The 21,066-nt window shown below is 46.2% G+C and overlaps 1 protein-coding gene across 2 annotated transcripts in view; it reads left to right on the top strand.

Annotated features, from left to right (window-relative positions):
- TMEM132C (transmembrane protein 132C) overlaps positions 1-21,066 on the top strand; it is a 467,769-nt gene that overhangs the window by 287,907 nt on the left and 158,796 nt on the right. For both annotated transcript variants that reach the window (XM_054444365.1, XM_054444366.1), the window contains exon 3: positions 4,136-4,282. In XM_054444365.1, the coding sequence (XP_054300340.1) occupies positions 4,136-4,282 (147 nt within the window). The remainder of the gene's footprint in view (positions 1-4,135; positions 4,283-21,066) is intronic.

The raw sequence follows: 21,066 nt of genomic DNA on the forward strand, positions 1-21,066 counted from the left end.
CCATCTTCCAAAATGTATTGATCACATGGCCTGGTGTGGGTCTATTCTCATTCATTGTGCTGATGACATAGTGGGCTCTTCCAATCTGAAAGCACATCCTTTCATTTGGAGACATTTTCTTAAATTACTTCATTAATGATTCATCCTCTTTCTTTTCTCTTTTTTTTTTCTATTATTGACATATTGAACCTCAAAGCCATCCTCTTAATTTTTTTCTCCTATCTTCCACTTCTTTGTCTTTTCTCTGCTTCTTAGGAAATTTCCTCAACTTTATCCATCAACCATTCCACCGACTTTCCATTTTGCTATATTTTTAATTTCCAAGGGCTCATTTTGTCCCTGCTGGGTGTTCTTTTTTTAAGATATAGCAGTCATTTTTGTTTCATGATTGCAATATCTTCTCTTATCTCTTAGTGAATGTGAATGAGTCTCTGTTTTTTGTTTTGTTTTGAGGCAGTCTCGCTCTGTCACCAGGCTGCACTGCAGTGGCACAATCTTGGCTCACTGCAACCTCCGACTCACGGGTTCAAGTGATTCTCCTGCCTCAGCCTCCCGAGTAGCTGGGACTACAGGCGTGCACCACCATGCCCAGCTAATTTTTGTATTTTTAGTAAAGACGGGTTTTCACCATGTTGGCCAGGATGGTTTCTATCTGCTGACCTCATGATCTGCCCACCTCGGCCTCCCAAAGTGCTGGGATTACAAGCATGAGCCACCACGCCCAGCCAATTCTCTGTTTTTTTAAACATGGATATTCTTTACTGCATAGGCTGTATTTCCGGTAGGTTGCTGCCCTCCCCTCCCCGCATTTGCCTGTTTCAGTCTTTCTGCCTGGACAAACACAAACTACTTCCTCTGCTCTCACCCCACAACAACCAACACAGAAGACTCCTGGGGCCAAGCATGGGGCGGAGGGGGTGGTTTCTCCCACTGACAAGTGAGGGAGCAATTCTGCAGCAGATGTCAGCTGGGTGTCCTCTAGTTCAGTTCCCACCATCTCTACCTGGAGAAATCATCAGGCCCCACGGGTCGAGGGCTCACTCCCCAGGACTGCCCCCCACTGCTGATACCAACTGCAAGCCGTGGCTGACTCTGTCTGTTTCTCTCTGTCTCTGTCTGTCTATTTCTCTCTCTCTCTCTGTCTCTCTCTATCTTTCTGTCTCTGTCTGTCTGTCTCTCTCTCTCTTTTTCTCTGTCTGTCTCTCTCTCTCTGTGTCTGACTGACTGGCTATAAAGTGGGGTTCCCATGACCTCATCCTCAGGTTTGATTAATTTCCTAGAGTGGCTCACAGAGTTCAGGGAAACATTTACTTATGTTGACTGGTTTATTACAAAGGATGTTACGAAGGATACAGATGAGGAAACATGTAGGACCAGGGTATAGGGGAAGGAGTATGAAGCTTCCATACCTTCCTGGGACACCACCTTCCAGGGACACCACCTTCCGGGAACCTCCATGGGTTCAGCTATCAGGAAGCTCCCCAGATCCTGTCCTTTGGGGCTTTTAGGAGGCTTTATAACTAGGAATGATTGATTAAATATTTGGTCAGTGGTGATGAGCCCCTCTGTTCCCACTGGAGATTGAGGGGATGGGCTGAAAGTCCAAACCCTCTGTTCTTGCCTTGTTCTTTCTGGTGACCAACCCTATCCTGAAGCTACCTGTAATCTGAGCCACCAGTCACCTCCTTAGCACACAAGAAGACAACACTATTCCCAGGATTTTAGGAGCTGTATGCCAGGAAACAGGGATGAGTACCAAATATTTATTTCAGCATATCACGGTCTTTATATCACGTAGAGACTTTTCTTAGTGTCTAACAATTCCCGTTTGCTGGTTCATATAAAGGAGGGGGGACTAAATGGCTGTGAGAGGCTCAGAGCCCCTCAACTGTGCTTGCTGACTTCAGGCTTCACTGCGGGGCGTCTGGCTGGCTGTATGGAGAGGCCACAGTGTCAATGCCTAATGTGTTTTGGTCTTAGGATGGTAGCACCCTCTGGAATCCTGTGTTTCTCCTGGAGGGTGAAGATCCAGTCTAGGGGGACCCGCCTGGGAATCTCAGTGTTCAGCACACATGGGGACATGGGGTTGTGGGGTCCCTCTGTATTCGGTGTGGCACCCCCAGGCACCCCCAGTTCCCCTCTCGCCCTGATACCCATACCCAGTGTGAAGTCCTGGCATCACCTGGGCATAAAAAGTAGAGTTTAATTGCATCTGGCTGCTTCCTAAACAGACTTGTAGCCAACCCTCTTTATTTCAGTCCTCATTCCTTCCGATTTTGTGACTGTTATCACAAACTCCTGAGTCTGGGGGGCTCTTTGGTAGAAACTATGTTGGTTGTTGACTCTGCTCACTGACAGCTTGAAGCTCCATTTTGAAATCCTGCTGACTTGTTTTATCCACTGAACTCTGAGTTTCCAGTTTCCCAGATCTGTTGCTGTGGCTGCATTTCCTCTTCCGGTCATAGGATTATGCCTTGTATTTTATTATTATTATAATTATTTTGAGATGGAGCCTTGCTCTGTTGCACAGGCAGGAGTGCAGTGGCACGATTTCAGCTCACTGCAACCTCCGCCTCCCAGGTTCAAGTGACCCTCCTGCCTAAACCTCCCGAGTAGCTGGGACTAAAGGCATGCACCACCATGCCCGGTTAAGTTTTGTATTTTTCGTAGAGACAAGGTTTCACCATGTTGGCCAAGCTAATCTTGAACTCCTGAGCTCAAGTGATCTGCCTGCCTCAGCCTCCCAAACTGCTGGGATTGGCTGGGCGCAGTGGCTGACACCTGTAATCCCAGCACTTTAGGAGGCCAAGGTGTGCGGATCACGAGGTCAGTATATTGAGACCATCCTGGCCAACACGGTGAAACCCAATCTCTACTAAAATACAAAAAAAGTAGCCGGGGGTCATGGTGGCAGGTGTCTGTAGTCCCAGCTACTCAGAAGGCTGAGGCAGGGGAATTGCTTGAACCCAGGAGGTGGAGGTTGCAATGAGCCGAGATTGCACCACTGTACTCTAGCCTAGCAACAGAGCAAGACCTCGTTGCAAAAAAAAAAAAAATGCTGGGATTACAGGCCTGAGCCACTGAGCCATGAGCCACTGTGCCCAGCTGTCTTATGCATTTTAAAACAGTCCCTTTGCTCTCCTGTGAGTGGGATTAAGGAAGATGGTATAAGTAAATGTGTGTGCTCAAGCTGCCACTTGTCTCATCCGTTTATTGATAAGGAATGTGAAATTGAGGCTGGCTAAGTGGCGTGATCAAAACAACAGCAGCTTTAGGAGGAGCTCTTTGCCTTTTTGTTTCTTTGTTTTTTGGTCCCTGACTTAATGTATCTTTGTTAAGTGTGTGCCAGGCAAGTTACATTAAGCAGGTTGGGGACTTCCCTGGAGTGATGTAACAATCGCTAACATTTATTAAGTGTGTATTGTATGCCTGGCGCTGTTCTTGTTCTAACCTCTTTACATCTATTTAATCATTACAACAGCTTTATAATGGGAGCTACTATGATTATACTCTTTCTTACAGAGGAGGGAGGTGAAGCATGGAGAAGCTATGCCTTGCCCAAATTTGCACAGCTAGAAAGTGGTGAAACTGGTGTATGAACCCAGGCCCGGCTTTCCTAGCAGTAGTGACACTGTGGGCCCAGTGGCTCTGTGTGGTGGGGCTTTCAAGTGGGTTGTAGGCTGTTTAGCTGCATTCCTCCTTTCTCCCCACTTCCCTACTGGATAACAACACCCCCCCTACACACACAACCATGACAACCACAAGTGTCTCCAGACATTGCCAAATGTCCCTGGCAGGGCACAGAGCCCCCTGAGTGAGGAGACGGACCCAGGCAGGCTGAGTGCATGCCTTGACAGCTCTGCCCTGCGACCTCCTGGTCTGGTGAATTCCAGGGGTCCTTTTTCCTCCCCCTCGGAACGGGACAGCAAGGTCTGTGACTGCCTTATCCACAGGCAGATCCCGCTCGCCCTGCCCTGGCATCACCACCACTGGGCGGCTTTGCCTCTCACTAGATATGAAAAAAGCAGAAAAGCAAAACAGAAACTAAAGGTGGCAACTCTGCAGAGCTGGGCACGTTGGAAAGGCCAAGCCTTAACCCTGTCTCTCTCTCTCTCTCCCGTCTTCATCCCCACAGAGCCAAGGTGAAGAAGGGGGTGAACATCCTGAGTGCTCAGACACGTGAGCCCCGGCAGTGGGGCGTCAAGCAGGAGGTGGGCAGCGGCGGAAAGCACGTGACTGCCACCGTGGCCTGCCAGCGCCTGGGGCCCAGTCCGCGCAACAGGTAAGCGGTGCCCTCCCTGCAAGCGTGCGTGGTTCCTGGTCCCGGGCCCAGGCCGGCTGCTGCCTAAGAGCCTTGACTTGGACTCACGTGAGCCGCTGCTCAGAGGAGCTATTGAACCCGCCGCCCGGAAATCTGGAGGCACTGACATCCATGCAGGACCCTCTGCCTCTGCAGCAGGGTGGGGTGGGGCACTCGCTCTGCAGCGCTGTGGGGTGGACTTTGGAGCAGGGTGAGATCATCTCTGCTCTGATAGGGCTTGTGCATTCTCCACACCTGAACTGACTTTCTGGGGGCCTTGCCCTGCCTACATTATCAGAAGATGCTCAGTTACAAAGTACTCATTTTTTCATGAAGGGTAAGATTAAGTCTTCAGTGAAAAGGAATTTAAGGGAAGGAGGTGACAGTCAGTGGCAATAATGGAGAAGAACCTGCTATGTGAGATTCACTGTAGACATCCTGGATGATTTTTTAAAATAATTGTTTTCTGGTTATAAAAGCAATTCATACTCATTTTAGAATATGAGGAAAGCACAATTATATGAGGTGGGGGAAATCATATGCCAATATCCTTCCTACTCAAGGGTAACCCACTGATAACATGTTGGTTCATTTCCTTCCAGGGTGTTATACCTGCGTAAGGCTAATATATGCTAAATATATTTAGTTTACAAATTTGGTATCATCAAATACGTACAGATTTTAAGGACACTATAATTTTCACTTGTATTGGAAACATTTTCTCTTAACATTAAATATTCCTCAAAAACATTCTTAATAACTTTATAATATTCATCAGATGGATTTAACATAATATAAACAACCAACCATGCCTGTATTTTACCATTTAGGTTGACTCCAAATTGTTTGTAAATTTCAACTTTTATTTTAGATTCAGGGGGTACATGTGCAGGTTTGTCATGTGGGTATACTGCCTGAGGCTGAGGTTTGGGGCATGAATGATCCCATCACCCAAGTGGTGAACAGAGCACCCAATAGGTAGTTTTTCAGCCCTTTATTCCCTCCCTCTCTCCCTACTCTGGGAGTCCCCAGTGTCTGTTGTTCCCATCTTTATAACCACATGTACCCACTGCTTAACTCCCACTTATAAGTGAGAACATGGAGTATTTGGTTTTCTGTTCCTCCATTAATTTGCTTAGGATAATGGCCTCCAGCTGCATCTGTGTTGCTGCGAAGGGTATGATTTTGTTCTTTTTTATAGCTGTGTAGTAGACTATGGTGGATGTATACCAGATTTTCTTGATCCAGTTCACTGTGGATGTGTTGATTCTGTGTCTTTGCTATTGTGAACAGTGCTGCAATGAACACATGAGAGCATGTGTCTTTTTGGTAGAACAATTTATTTCCTTTGGGTATATACCCAGTAATGGGATTGCTGAGTTGGATGGTAGTTCTGAGTTCTTTGAGAAATCTCCAAACTACTTTCCACTGGGATTGAACTAATTTACTTTCCTACACACAGTGTGTAAGTGTTCCCTTTTCTCTGCAATCTCTCCAGCATCTGTTATTTTTTGACTTTTCAATAATCATCATTCTGACTAGTGTGAGATGGCATCTCATTCTGGTTTTGATTTACATTTATCTGATGATTAGTAATATGGAACTTTTTTTCATAAGTTTGTGGTCACTTGTATGTCCAAGATTTATTCTTATAGATAATGTGGCAATAAACCACCTTCCACATAAATCTTTGTCCACATCCCTTTTTCCTTAAGGTAGCTTCTTAGACTCAGAACGTAAGATTATTTTTCAAGACTCTTGTTATATTCTGCCAGTGTATTTTTCTGAAGGGATTGGTATTAAAGAAAGAAATATTCTATTACTGGACACATTTTCTTAAGTGACAGCTGCAAGGCGCCATGAAAAATCCTCAAATTCTCTGCTTGGTTTAGAACCACACTGTTCTTTTGCCCATAGAACCCCCTCCTCTGTCCTTCCTTTAACGTGTAACCAGAAAAAGAAAATCTGGTATCCCGAACAGTTTACAGACTCAAATGCCAACCCTCACCATCATTACCCCAAGAAGGATTTTTAGTGCATCTGGCGGGGGTGAGATCGGGGACGAGGGTTGGGTGTCTGAATCTTTGAACTTGTGAAAACATGGCCAAAAAGAAATGTGTTTACGAGTCCCTTGTTCCAAGCAGGAGATCAGAGGACAAATTAAATCTCCTGAATAGAATGCACATGAAGTCTAATTAACCCATAAGATTAGTGTTGATTATTCAAATGAAAGTGAACGTGTTCATTAGCAGGTGGCGAAGTTATGTATGTGAATAGTTCTTCAGGTGGGAACCTGAATGAGAAGCAGAGCAAGGGAGATGAGCCTCATGGTATCGAGTCCTGAAGGGCTCCTGTGGCCACCCTGTTTGTTCTGAGCTTCCAGGTGCCCCACTTTGACCCCAGTTGTGTTTGCTGTCTCAGTGGTAAGCATTGTGCATGAGTTTCCACAGTCAGCCATCCTGAATGTTTTGGCAAACTGTGGACAAGAGGAAGATCTGAATCTGCAGAAATGGAGAGTAATGGCATCTGAGGCACAGAAGGAGGCACTGCAGATGGTTAGACCCCAGAAATGTGTTCAAAGAGGAGGGCGGGTGGTGCATCGGGTGGAGTCACCGTGCCCGGCCCCACTTTGACTTATAAGGGCCGTTGTGGTCATGTTGGACCCACCTGGATAATCCCGGATCATCACCCATATCAAAACCTTCACTTAATCACATCTGCAAAGTCCCTTTGCCTTGTAAGGTAACATATTCATAGGTTCTAAGGATTAGGATGTAGACAAATTGGCCTGCCTCTGTCTTCTTACAGCATGGCCCCTGTCATGTCCATTCAGTCCTGAGTCTTTGAAATGCTGGGTTTGGACACCTTGGGGTACCGAGGTCAGGCCAGCGAGTGCACCTTCCAAGATTCCCAGGGCAGGGAATGGTATTCCTTCCCATGGCAGCTTTCTTGGTAGCCGAGGAGGTCTGATAGCCAGATCTTTCTTACCTATAGTACTGCCACGGGCAATGGTGCCACCCTTCCTGGCGGGGTCCAGCAGAAGCAGTCAGTGCCAGCCAGGAGTGTGTATTCTTGCTTCAAGGTGAGGGTTGCTCAGTCAAGTATCTGAAGCCTCATTGGCACTGAGCCCCACCAAGGCCATGACTGTGGCTGCCTGCAGGAGCCTCTCTGCAGGACTCTGAGAGCCTGTGCTGGCTGGGATGGCACTCACACGTGCAGACAGTGGTTCGTTCCTTGCCTTTGGCTCTTGAAATATCCCATTGTGAAACCCCGTCTCTACTAAAAATACAAAAAAAAAAAAAAAAATTAGCCAGGCGTGGTGGCGGGTGCCTGTAATCCCAGCTACTTGGGAGGCTGAGGCAGGAGAATGGTGTGAACCCGGGAGGCGGAGCTTGCAGTGAGCTGAGATCGCACCACCGCACTCCAGCCTGGGCGACAGAGCAAGACTCTGTCTCACAAAAAAAAAAAAAAAGAAATATCTCATTGTGAGCTTTTGCATTTAGGTGAGTCACTGATTTGAGATGTGGAAGCTGCAACTGTGTTTTCAGATCTTGGCCACATCCCCGTGTTGGCCACATCCCCTGGCTGGTAAGACAGGGAACCTAGGGAGACGTAAATAGCTTCAAAAGGGTGAAACTTGTCGCCCATGGAGGGGCTCTCACACCAGTGGCTTCCCCAGGCAGGTCCAGAAAGGTGGTTCTGGAAGGTTTTACGACCCCCTGCCAACCATTCCCATCCGTGGCTGTTTCTTCAAAGGCACAAACACCAAACACACACACCAAATCTACCTAAAAGTGGTGGCTTTGTAAACAAACACAGCTTCAGAGCATGTCCCCTGGCCCTTTACCCGCATGACCACCCACCCCATTAATCCCCATACATAGAAGGCTTCTACATCAGGAGATGATGGTAGCTGATCTGGGGAGCTGAGCTCTGAGAGCGGCAGACAGCTAGTGGTTAAACATGCCTGTTGTTGATGTGTCCAGGGCTCTGAAAGTCATTCTAGTCCATAAGTTTCAAACAGGACCATGAATGGGCACCAAGGGCCCTACTAATCCCTAAAATTGCTTGAAAATATATGGTGTGTGAGAGACTGCCTCCATGTGCCATTCTCTTTACACCAGTTTCACTGCTGTCTTCCAATTCTTTAACTCATATGAACCGGTCATCCGTGAATTGAACTTGGTTGACCTGTGTTTTTCATGCAAAAATAAAATTTCAGTGACATTTGTTGGGACACACAAAATCTCCAGTTAGTCCCCATTCCACCCTATTGTCTTGTATCTGGCCTCTCCACTTGTGAATTGGCTATGTGGTTTGTAAAAGTGTTGTAGTATGAAAATCCAGTGTATCGGTCAGCTATGTAAGGACCCCGTGATCACATAGGGCCCACTTGGATCATCTCTCCATCTCATGATCCTTAACCTAATCACATCTACCAAGTCCCTTCGACTTATAAGATAACATATTCATAGGTTCTAGGCACTAGGATGTGGACAAATTTGCCACAATCGTGCCACATAAAAAAACCACCCAAATCTCAGTGATTTATAGCTACAGTTGGCCCTCCATATCCATGAGTTCTGTGTTCACAGATCTAGATTCCTTTAGTGGAAGGTTGTGTCTGTATTGCACATATACAGACTTTGGTTTTCCTGTCATTATTCTCTAAATAATATAGTATCACAGTAACTATTTACATACATTTACATTATACTAGGTATGATAAATAATCTAGAGATGATTTGAAGTATACAGGAGGATGTGCATTGGTTATATGCAACTACTACATCATTTTATCTAAAGGACTTAAGCATCCATGGATGTTGTTATCTGCAAAGGGTCCATGAGCCAATCCCCCTTGGGTAACAAGGAGCGACTGTCCAAGCTTTGCTCTCACGCTCCCAGGGCTGTAGGTCAAGTGAAGTCTGGGCCTGCTAAGGGGAAGCTCAGGTGGGAGACTGCCTTTGGGTGTGAGCTGGCTGGGCTTAGCTCCAAACCTTGAGCTGAGTGTCTGTCTGTCCATGTGTGTTTGGTCCTGGGCCCAGGCTGAAGGGGCAGAGTTATTCTGGGCGTGCTCCTCTCACAGCAGCTCATTATCCTCTCACCTAAGACCAAAACTGGTGTCCTGTCCACTAACATCCCCTTGGCCAACGTGAGTCACGAGGCCAGGCTGTGGGGTGAGGAAGTCCTCACCACCCAGACATATGGGGTGGGTGAGCGGAAGGAGTGCATGCTGCATTTGGTAAAACCACCATCACCCCCCAGCGCGTCAAAGGGCTGCTTGGCTCAGAAAATTTCCCCTATTGCTGAAACGTTCTTGCACAGTTTCCATCTGTGGCAAGCTTTAGACATCCCCTTTCCCATGTTCATTTCTTCAACAAATTATTTATCAAGCGCCTGGTACTTGCCGGCTACCATGCTGACGATCTGTGGCCAGGAATCTTATCCGGGAGAAGTTCGAAGATGAGATACTTAAAGACTGTCCCAAATATGAACTCACACCTGGCAAATGATGAACCGTGTCGTGCTCAGCATAGGATGAACAGTGGTGCTTGAGTGAGGAAAGAAGAATTGTAGGTGAGACAAGCAGTGCTGGCTGTGTGCCTCGCGCTCTCCAAATGCTTTGCATATAATCCTCCTAAGCATCTAACCCTCCTTCAGGCATTCGAGGTAGACACAGTGAGCTGTGACCTCAATTTACATGAAGGGAAACTGAGACATGATGCATTTTTTAAACCCACTCAGTAAGAGGTGGAGGTGGAATTCTAACCTGGAAGGTCTGCCTCGAAGAACAAGCTGTCGCTTGTGCTTATTCTTGTCCTGACGGGAGATACACCCAATGGATCACCCCAGCTGGCAGACACTGCTCCACCCTGGTTCCCGTTAAATCTCTTTTACTGCTCTATATCCCTCGGTAGGTGTGTTAGCCAGCTAGGGCTGCCTGAACAAAATTCCACAGACTGTTTGGCTTAAAACACAGAAATTTATTTTCTCACCATCTGGACTCTGGAAAGTCTGAGGTCAGGGTGCTGTCAAGGGTGGTTTCTGGTGAGGGATCTCTTCCTGGCTTGCAGTTCGCCACCCTCTCGGCATCTTGTGTCCTCAGAGGGCCTTTCCTCTGTGCATGGAGAGAGAGAAGCTCCTGGTGTCTTTTCTTTTCTTTTCTTTTCTTTTTTCGAGACAGGGTCTCACCCTGTCACCCAGCCTGGGGTGCAGTGGTGTAAACAGGACTCACTGTAGCCTTGACTTCCTGGGCTCAAGCGATCCTCCTCTCTTAGCCCCCCAAGTAGCTGGGACTACAGGCATGCACCACCAAGCCCAGCTAATGTTTGTATTTTTTTGTAGAGACAGTGTTTCATCATGTTGCCCAGGCTGGTCTCAAACTCCTGAGCTCAAGTGATCCACCTACCTTGGCCTCGCAAAGTGCTGAGATTACAGGTGTGAGCCACTGCACTTGGCTTCTTCCTCTTCCCGTAAGGACACCAGTCCTATGCGATTAGAGCCCCCTCTTAGGACTTTGTTTAACCTTAATCACCATCTTAAAAGCCTACTCTCCAAATATAGTTACACTGGGGGTGAGGGCTTTGTGAGATGAATTTTGGAGGGAACAATTCAGTCTGTAATCATGGGGTTTGCTCTGTCATCCTGAACCGGCTTCCGTCACTGCACCACCTGGGGCTGCCCCTCACTTTTGTGCACTTGTGCAGATTCTTGGAAGAGCCTGGGAGCTTCTTCCAGGGATCCTCTTTGCCGATGATGGATGGGTGTGGAGTACGAAAGCCTACCTCCATCTCCCCCACTGCAGACAACTCTGAATTGTCATGGACACAGCTTGACTCAGAGCTTCCCACAGGATCAGGCTGCAGGCTGGGTCTTTGAAAGCACACCTTCCGTTTGCTTCTTCCTGCAATGTGAACTATTTCCCTCTCCCCTTCTCCCTTTCCAGTTTCTCCTGGTGCGTGGGGAGAAAGGAAACAACATCCTTAATCAGTCACTTGCAAATGAATCCTTGTCTTATGATCTGCTTCTAATGAACCCAAACTGAGACTCTCAGAAACATAAGAGCCCCCCGCTTCCTCCCCTGGTGAAATGTCCTCTTAGACGGGGAGAGAGCACTTGTTAGGAAAACTGTCAAGCAAGACAGCTGTTTTGCTGGAGTGCCATCTCCCTGTAACCTAGAACCTCTGAAAGACCAGGGTTGTTATGGTCCTGAAACCATCTGTCTATAAACACTCAGACCCAGGAAGACAGCTAGCACCTGGTCCGTACACACACCAAACCACGTGGCATTTGGTTTCCAGGCTCCCCATCACCCTGGGAGAGGTTCTGAGCATCTCGGCAGTCAGGCAAAGTCAGCCAACAATTTACCAGAGTGCGTGTCGTATTTACAGGGTGCGAGGCCAACAGAGCAATTAGCATGCTGCCCACGTCCTTCCCTGTCAGCGCCCTGTGACAGAGAGGATCAAGCATGAAGCAAATGCTTCTGTGTCTGCAGGGAAGAGGCATAAAAGCACGTGGAGAGCGTGCTGAAAGGCAGGAACACATCTTGCGGTTCTTTTGGCATCCTCCTGTTCCTTAGGAAACATCTTCCACTTCCCCCTTCATCTCCTTTCCTCGATCTGCATCTTTTTTCAAAACCAGGTGTCCGGGTGAGTCTGAGTAGCTGGGGAGCAGTGAATCGAGCAGTGAGTGTGACCTCAGCACTGGCAGGAGGGAAGAGCAGACCCTGGCTGCTTTTGATTCGAACGTTGCACCTTGATCTAATAAAGGTTTCTGCCTCAAGCATTCCTGGAGCCTTACTTTAAGCTCATTCCTTCAGGGAAAATGCTAAAACTTAGGTGTTTCTTTAAACTGTGGGCATACTCTGAAGTTCAGGGGGGACTCCATGTTGGGAATGCAACCCCCTGAGGCTGTTGATGAGGCGGGATTCCCAGTGGGGTCGGTATAGGCACACCTGCCTGCCACTCCACTTCCCACTGGCCCACATGCACCTGTGCTGTTAGATGCTGAACACCTTCACTTAAACTGGTTCACTTATGCGTCTCAAGTTTCCCATTTAGGCATTCTTATTAAAACACTACTGTTAACATCTCTTCCAGAAGCAAATATAGTATCTTAAAAATAGAAACTTACATAGAAAACTATAATATTCTGTAGATTTTATAGTGCTTGACAGCACACAGAATAATACTGTGTGTATTTCACTGTCTCTGGCACTTTACAAAATGCTCTGTGTACATTTTTCAGTAAATCTTTCTAATGGTCTCATGAACTGAGGCATCATACCATTGGGCAAATAAAAGAATAAAGACACTCACAGGAAGTAAGCATCCAAATGAATATTTAGGCAAATCATAAAAATGTTTTATTTAAAAAATAACTTTAATGTACACAAATAAATGGAGAAAATGCCTATCAGTTGCACAAAATAAAGGTGAGCATAAACAAATACAATTAAAACATAAAAATCCTGGCCAGGTGCAATGGCTCACACCTGTAACCCCAGCATTTTGGGAAGCCAAGGCTGGTGGATCACCTGAGGTCAGGAGTTCAAAGAATCTGAGACCAGCAGGCCAACCCTGCCTCTGCTAAAAATACAAAAATTAAGCTATGCATGGTGGTGCGTGCCTGTAATCCCAGCTACTCAGGAGGCTAAGGCAGGAGAATGGCTTGAACCCAGGAGGCGGAGGTTGCAGTGAGCCAAGATCACACCAATACACTCTAGCTTGGGCAACAGAATGAGACTCTGTCTCAAAAACAAACAAACAAAAAAAGCATGAAAATCCTATTGAAGTCTAGCTAGCTAATGTTAGCAGCAAAAAGCTGGGTGCTTGCCTTGGAGGTTACAGAAAGGGGTTAGAAGGTGCAGGAGAGTGCTGTGGACACACGAGAGTGCAGGGGTGTCCGGTCTTTTGGCTTCTCTGGGCCAGATTGGAAGAAGAACTGTCTTGGGCCACACATAATATACGCTAACACTAGCAATAGCTGATGAGCTGGAAAAAGAAATTGCAAAACAATCTCATAATGTCGTAAGAAAGTTTACGAATTTGTGTTGGGCCACATTCAAAGCCATCCTGGGCCACACACGCAGCCTGTGGGTTACAGGTTGGACAAGCTTGCAAGCAGACCAAGCTGAGATTTTCTTCTACTTACCTTTTTATTAGGCTTATTTTTTTAATGCCTTTATCTTACTTTTGTAATCATAAAAACATATTCAAAGATACGTTTTTTAAACCCATATTCCATATCTTATGTAACTATTACCATTATTGCCTCCTGCCTTACAGAGTGTATCTAAGTATTTTATACCATTGGGATCAGTCTGTAATATGTTACGTCTCTTTTGGTAACTTAACATTACCAAAGTACTTTGCTTGTCCCATACTTAGCTTTTTAAATAACTGATTAAGTGGATGGACCTGAATTATTTAGAAAGCCCCCTATCGCGGGGTACCTGGGTTGTTTGTTCTCAGCATTTTAGTATAAATAAACCAGTGGCAGACATTTCCACGACGATATGGCGCTGCCTTTTCCCCCCATTCTGAATCATGGAGCACAGGGAGCTGCTGTGAGGGATTTCTAGTCCGAGTTTTTGCCCTTCCTAACTTTATTTTGTCACCCCTTCTCCCGACCTTCACACCCAACATAGAAACTGGGAAACAAAGTCAAAAGCTGGCACCAGATGAGTAAAGGGGCCAGGGAAGAGGCAGGGAGCCTGCGGGAGGAGAGGGAGGGGCCCCTCATGGTGCCCCTTTTACTCCTCTAGTCCCTCCTTGTTACAGCTCCGGGGGTGTCTGTGTCCAGGACTGGTTACGGGCCATCTGGGAGACTTTCGCTTTAACCTCAAAACTTCCAAAAGAACCTGAAAAGGAAACACTTTCTGTCCACGTGATTCAACCTTACTCAAGGGATGCATGTTGCCTTTTGGAAACCCTTCCTGGGATACTTCATCAGTCCCCTAGAGTAGCTGTCTCTGACACTTGTAATCGTAGGACTACATGCTGAGAGGCTGCAAAGCTAGCTGGACTCAGAGGCATCCACGTGAAATTCTGAGCCAGTTAACCAGGAGTCGCAAATGCAAGGGACAGGTGAAAGGAGGAGGTGGGTAAGGAAGTGGGTGGAATGAGCATGCTCTGCAGGCTGCGAGAGGCGGGGAAGGTGGCAGGCTGCACCCTCTCAGAGGACACATCCATTCTTTAGACTCTGGAGCCTTCCCAGGTGGGAATGCAGGCTGTCAGTTGCCAGATCTCAGGATTTTTCTAGACCTGCTGAAAATCCAGAAATCTTTCAATTTTTGAACATTTGCTTGGATGTTTAAAATCACTGTGCAAATCAAACAGAACGTATATTGTTCAGGAAAGATTGTTCATCAGGAAGTAAACCATGTGCAAAAGTGGCCTGTTTGAGTCAAAATAATGCCTGTTTTCTTTAGGAGGTTGATTGCCTATATTGTCCAGGTACAGAGTTTGCAGCAAAACAGCTGTCCAGGAACTTGACTGTGCCTCTTTTGGAGGGACTTAGAAAGGAGGCCAGCTGTTTCAAAGACTCCGCTGCCCCTCGTTTTCACCACACGAGCCCTCCTAAACAGACCGCATCGCACAGACGCTCCTGTATTTCCAGCAGATGCTATAAACACACATCTGAGCTCTGGTTCTTTGGCTGTAAGTGTCAGCCCTAATTGGGATCCCAGTGCATGGCGTGGAGTTCTCTCTCCCTGCTCCTCTTGTCACCCAGCTTCTAGTTTGATGGGGTGGTCTCTGGGCCAGTGTTCCCCAGGCGTTCTTGGAGGAGACTGGGATCCACATGCTTCCATAGAACAATGAATGATGCCTCTCCTGTTCTTCCCCCTCCCTGGAACAGAAGCAGCTGCTGCATCCCCAGGCTCCTTAATTCAAGAGCTAGCATCGTGCTTCAGGGACTCTCTGCTGCGGGGGAGAAAAGTAAATCAGGCAGGTAATAAAACGAGAAGGCTGTTTCCAAAAAAAAAAAAAAAAAAAAAACCAAAATCATTGAAAATGGTGAATAAAATGCCCATTAGTATTCATTTAAGCAGTCTCAATTGCATACCTTATATACATAACTGTGCTTGGCTATTTGTTTTGGAGAATTCTGGAATAGGAACGTGCTCATAGCTGCTTAAGCAGTTTTCAACAGTGCTTAGAGGAATGAAGTGCTAAAATAATCTGCTTTTCCCTAAAGGAAATTGCTCAGACCAACTGCTTTCTGTAAGAGATATTTGAAGATTGCAAACTACCATGAATTAAAATCCCCCAACCAATGGCATAAACTTACATTTTGGGTCCCCTCCTAAAACAAGTTAAAAGTGTCTCCCACTCCGCGCACCCAAAACTCATAGCAGGCTTCTGTGAGCATCTGCAGCAGGATAATTTATTGATACACAAGTTGTGTGGGTCTCCATAAAATTCTCCCTCCTTTTCACCTTCAGCAGGCGCCAGGCCTTTGGCTTCCTGGACTCCATAGAGGTTCGTGGCAAACGTTGACTATTAAAGCCCAAGATCATTGAAGTTATTGTTGTTGCCTAACTTTTTTTTTTTTTGAGACGAGATCTCTTTCTGTCACTTAGGCTGGAATGCAGTGACACGGTCATGGCTCACTGCAGCCTCGACCTCCTGGATTCAGGTGATCTTCCCATATCAGTCTCTTGAGCGACTGGGACTGCATGTATGCACCACCACACCCAGCTAGTTTTTGTATTTTTTTGTGGAAACAGAGTCTCATTGTGTTGCCCAGGCTGGTCTCAAACTCTTGGGCTCAGTGATCCACCCACCTCGGCCTCCCAAAGTGCCGAGGTTACAGGTGTGAGCCGCTGCGCCTGGCCCAAGTTGTCTGCCATTTGTAGACACTAAACTCTTCCAAGAGAATTTGCTGGAGGCATTGGGGTAGTGGGTGGAGAGTGGGGGAGAGGAACAGTTGAGGAGAGGCGGTGAAAGAGCCTGAAAGAAGATTTTACTGGAGACCAAAGGGCCAGGTCTGGCATCCCAAGCCTTGATTTGATGTCTGAAATGGTGAAGGGGCTTCTCCATTGCTTGATTCTGTTTCAAAATGCAAGCACCATGGTTTATCATCCCATCAAGACTACCTACCATGGAGGAAATGAATTTTCCCAAAGGAAGTCAGGATGTGTCTATGGAGGAGGAATAGATGCTGGGCAGTGAAAGCTGATGTGTAGGGCATGGCGCCCATAAGAACCTGCACAGTGTTGGACAGTTTGTCCACACCATCACCCATTTCCCCTATACAGTGAGTATTAATATGATCCATTTTCAAATTATGACACTCTGTGTTATAGGTTGTACTTTTTTCAGAAATATTCCCAAGGAACATCCTCTCCATGTCCCCAACCCACGTGCTCTTCTGGAACCTCTCTACTCTCCCATGAAGAGGTGACAACTTTGTCTTCTCCCCTTGAAACTGGGTGGGCTGTAGTGACTGGTTGACTCATAGTGCTGAGCGGAAGTGATGCTATGTAACTTTCAAAGCTAAATCATAAAAGCACCTTGTATCAACATGGAGGGAGCCCTATTGTCCAAAGCCACCATGCTGTGAGGAAGCCCAACTATCCCATGTGGAAAGGCCAAAGGAGGACCCCCAAGCCTTGTGAATAGAGCATGGTGTCCAACTGCCCCTGACTGCTCCCACCACTATCTGACAGCAACTGCATAAGAGACCCAAACCAAAGACACCCAGCTAAGCCCTTCCAGGATTCTTGATTCACAGAAACAATGAGAAACAATAAAATGATTGCTTTTGTTTTATACCGCTACGTTTTGGGGTGATTTGTAGCATAGCAACATGAAAGCGAAAAACAAGGGAACTCAGAGGAGTTCAACTACTTGCCAAGCCCAACAGCTACTAAAGATCAGTGTCAATATTTTAATCCTCTTCTTTATGCTTCTAAATGCCCCTTCTTCTCCCACAACAAGGAAGAGATTCCTAAGCAAAGAGATATTGACGGGCTTGTCATCTTACACCAAGGGACCCTTCCCACTTCCCAGTCCAGCATCACCTCTGGAAGCTTCTTTCTTTTCTTTTGGCACCCAAGCCTCATTTAAGGTATTTCATGGCCAGAATGAGGAGTTTCTGCTTTCTTCGTTCCCATCATAGTCTGACATGTGGTCCCCAGTCAAAACTGAAAATGTATGAAGCAAATATATCTCTCAGCATCTGTCCTGAAATGATTTATTGTATCAAGTTAACAAGTCTCTCAAGCTCTTGCCAGACCAGTAATTAGTTTTAGAGGAAGGCTGGGAAGCTGATACTCTGGCCTCTGACATAAAGCAGGTGCATTTCAGAACTAATGTCTCGCCTTAGAGACCCTGCCTTACCAAGATGCACAGCTGAGGTCCTCCCCCTGAAGCCATGCCTCTGTTACTGGTCCTCAGACAGCAAACTGGACAGTGGAACAGGGTTGTGGGACTAGATTTCTAATATCCCCAAGGCTCTGTGTGTCTCAGAGAACATATTCACAGTCTTCTCAGCCATCACTGAGCCACCATGCCATGCAAAGTTCATCCACTTTGGAAAACCCTTCAGATTTCACAGACTCTTGTTATTGAGCTCCTTCTCATACCTGGCTGATCTTCACAAGACAGTGGCAAACTGCAGTAGAAATGAGCAGTTGCCTTTTTATTTTTAATTTAATGGATCTTTTTGCTACATCAGAGGTAAAGTTTTTGTTCACATGGTGCCCACATTTCAAGTACTCCACAAAGCAATATGGCGCCACAAATAACAACATGGTCTCTTGAGCCAGCCCGGCAACTTGAATTCACATCTTGGCTCTTCTGCATGGAAGTTGTGTGGTTTTGTGCACATTAGTCAGTCTCCTTGGCTCTTACATGAAAATGAGATGATAAGTAATAATATTACCTTTGCTGAGGAGTGCTTGTGAGGATTAAGTGGGTTAATATATGGGGGGGTGCCCAACTGGAGTGTTAGTTGTGTTTTCTGTGGAACAAGGCCTCCTTAAGTTCTTCCTGACATTTTTTACACAGTGGTACAGAATATCTTGCATTATAATTGTGGCAGAGGCACAGCACTATTTTTCGTTGGTGGCTGATATGATTTGGCTGTGTCCCCACCCAAATCTCACCTTGAATTGTAGCTCCCATAATCCCCACATGTCATGGGAGGGACCTGGTAGGAGGGAATTGAATCATGGGGCTGGGTTTTTCCCATGCTGTTCTCGTGATAGTGAATAAGTCTCACGAGATCTGATTGTTGTATAAAGGGCAGTTCCCCTGCACACACTCTCTTGCCTGCCACCATGTAAGACGTGACTTTGCTCCTCCTTTGCCTTCCACCATGATTGTGAGGCCTCCCCAACCATGCTGAACTGTGAGTCAATTAAACCTCTGTCTTTTATAAATTACCCAGTCTCGGGTATGTCTTTACTAGCAGCATGAGAATAGACTAATACAGAGGCACATGCCAACCACTGAGCTATACTGCCCTGCTGACTTTGATCCACTCCAAATTCCCACTGGAAGCTCTATCCTGTCCACCTCCCTCTTCCTTTCAGTGGCTGGTTGGCTCTGGCCTTTATTCCCACCCTCAGGGCAACCTGTAGGTAAAAGAGAGAGCAGTGCCCAGTCAGAGGGCACCTGGTGATTGACTATTCTTTGCTTTGACTATTTATAAGCCAACACTAAAGGTCCTAGGCTTGTTGCAATTTGTCACTTTCCTAAGGTATATTCCCCCTTGTTCCTGCTTTTGTTATTTTTATAATCTTGATTTATTTGGGGGTAAAAGGTAATACATTTATATAGTTCCAAACTCAGAAAGTATACAGACTTATATACAAATATCTATTTCTGCCTCCAGCCACCCTGTGCAAGCCCCCAGAGGTGATCCGCATTTGTAGTTTAACACATACCTTTCCAAAAATATTTCATGCATATGCAAACACACACACACACACAAACACACACACAGACACACACACACACACAGACACACACACAAACATACACACAGAGACACACAAACACACACACACATTTCCTCTCCCACTGCAACTTCAATCTTTTTTATCTAACAATATATCTTGTATTTTCTCCATGTTAGTACATAAAGTTCTTTATTCTTTTTTTTCAGACATCTGTATATTATGGCATATAGTGTAAATTATGTAAACCAACCCCCATATGAACTGGCATTTAGGTTATTCTCAGGTTTTTTTTTGTTTTTGTTTTTTTTTTTGCCTGGAAGTACTGCTTTGAATAACCTTATGCAAAGACTATTTTGTACTTCTGTGATCATATTCGTGAAATAAACTCCAGCAGTGGACTAGCTGAGTAAAATGGTGTGAGCATTTACAAATTGTATATTAGCATGTTACCCTGCACAGAGACTGCACCCATTCACACCACCACCATTTTTACCCACACGTTACTCATAAGCTGTTTGATCCTTTGAGACTCGTATTTTATGTACTCAGAAATGACTTGGCTATTGAGTGGCCTGAGATTACCACTCACCATGGGAATTGTGCTATGGATTTTTAGGATTTTGTGCCAGAGCCAGCCCCGTGACTCCTGGGAAGCTCTAGCATGGTATTTGTGAGCCTGGGATCCACTGAGTCACTGGTGCATCCCCCTAGGATCTGCTGCAGGGACAGCTACTGTGTATGAACAGGGACCATGTGCAGGCTCTACCTTGTGTCTCCTCTAAATTCTCACTTAACCTGGGCTCTCTAGTTCCACTCTTTCCACCAATGCCAGCCCCATCTTTCCTTTCAAAATGACTAAAGTGTTCTCTTTAAAACATAAATCGGGCTGGGCATGGTGGCTCATGCCTATAATCCTAGCATTTTGGGAGGCTGAGGCAGGTGGATTGCTTGAGCCCAGGAGTTTGAGAGCAGTCTGAACAACATAGTGAGACCCTGTCTCTACAAAAATACAAAAGTTAGCCAGGCATGGTGGCACATGCCTGTAGTCCCAGCTAGTGGAGAGGCTGAGGCAGGAGAATCACTTCAGCCCAGGAGATAGAGGCTGTAGTAAGCCCTGATGGTGCCATTGCACTCCAGCCTGGGCAACAGAGGGAGATTCTGTCTCAGTAAGACCAGGGAACTTCCTGTTGGCTCAATGTTTGCATTTCTTTCTGATAAATCCCCAAGCTTGGTTGTGGTCTGCAAGATCCTGAGTGATCTGGCCCCTGCCCCCTCTGGACCTTACCCCATGCTTTTCCCATCACTTGCAACTCATCTCCCACAGTGGCCTTCCAGGAGACCTGACCCTGAGGAGCTAAGTGTGTTTCTACCCCAGGGCTCTTGGATCTGCCATTCCCTCTGACTGGAATCTTTGCATGACCAGATTATTCTAATTTCTACATCTTAGCTTAAATATTCTCCAAGATCTGCCATTCCCTCTGACTGGACTCTTTGCATGACCAGATTATTCTAATTTCTACATCTTAGCTTAAATATTCTCCAAGAGGCTATCTGTGACCACCATGGTGATCACCTACTTCATCTTATTTCTAGAACTCACCAGTATGGAATCACCTTGTTTCTTTGTTTGCCATCTGTCTCTCCATGAGAATGCAGATTTCACCATGGCAGGGAAGTGCCTATTGCCCTCACGTCTGTGTGTTTAGGGCTTAACTCAGTTCCTGGCACAGGGAAGGGATGGAAATATTTGCTGCATGAATACATGTATTGCTGAATGAAAGATCTTTGTAACAATATGTTGAGTTATCTTGTCTCTAGTTTATAGATGAAGAAATGGGATCAGAGAGCCCTT

Source organism: Pongo pygmaeus, chromosome 10, assembly GCF_028885625.2.
Source record: "Pongo pygmaeus isolate AG05252 chromosome 10, NHGRI_mPonPyg2-v2.0_pri, whole genome shotgun sequence".
In the NCBI taxonomy this organism is placed as follows: domain Eukaryota; kingdom Metazoa; phylum Chordata; class Mammalia; order Primates; family Hominidae; genus Pongo; species Pongo pygmaeus.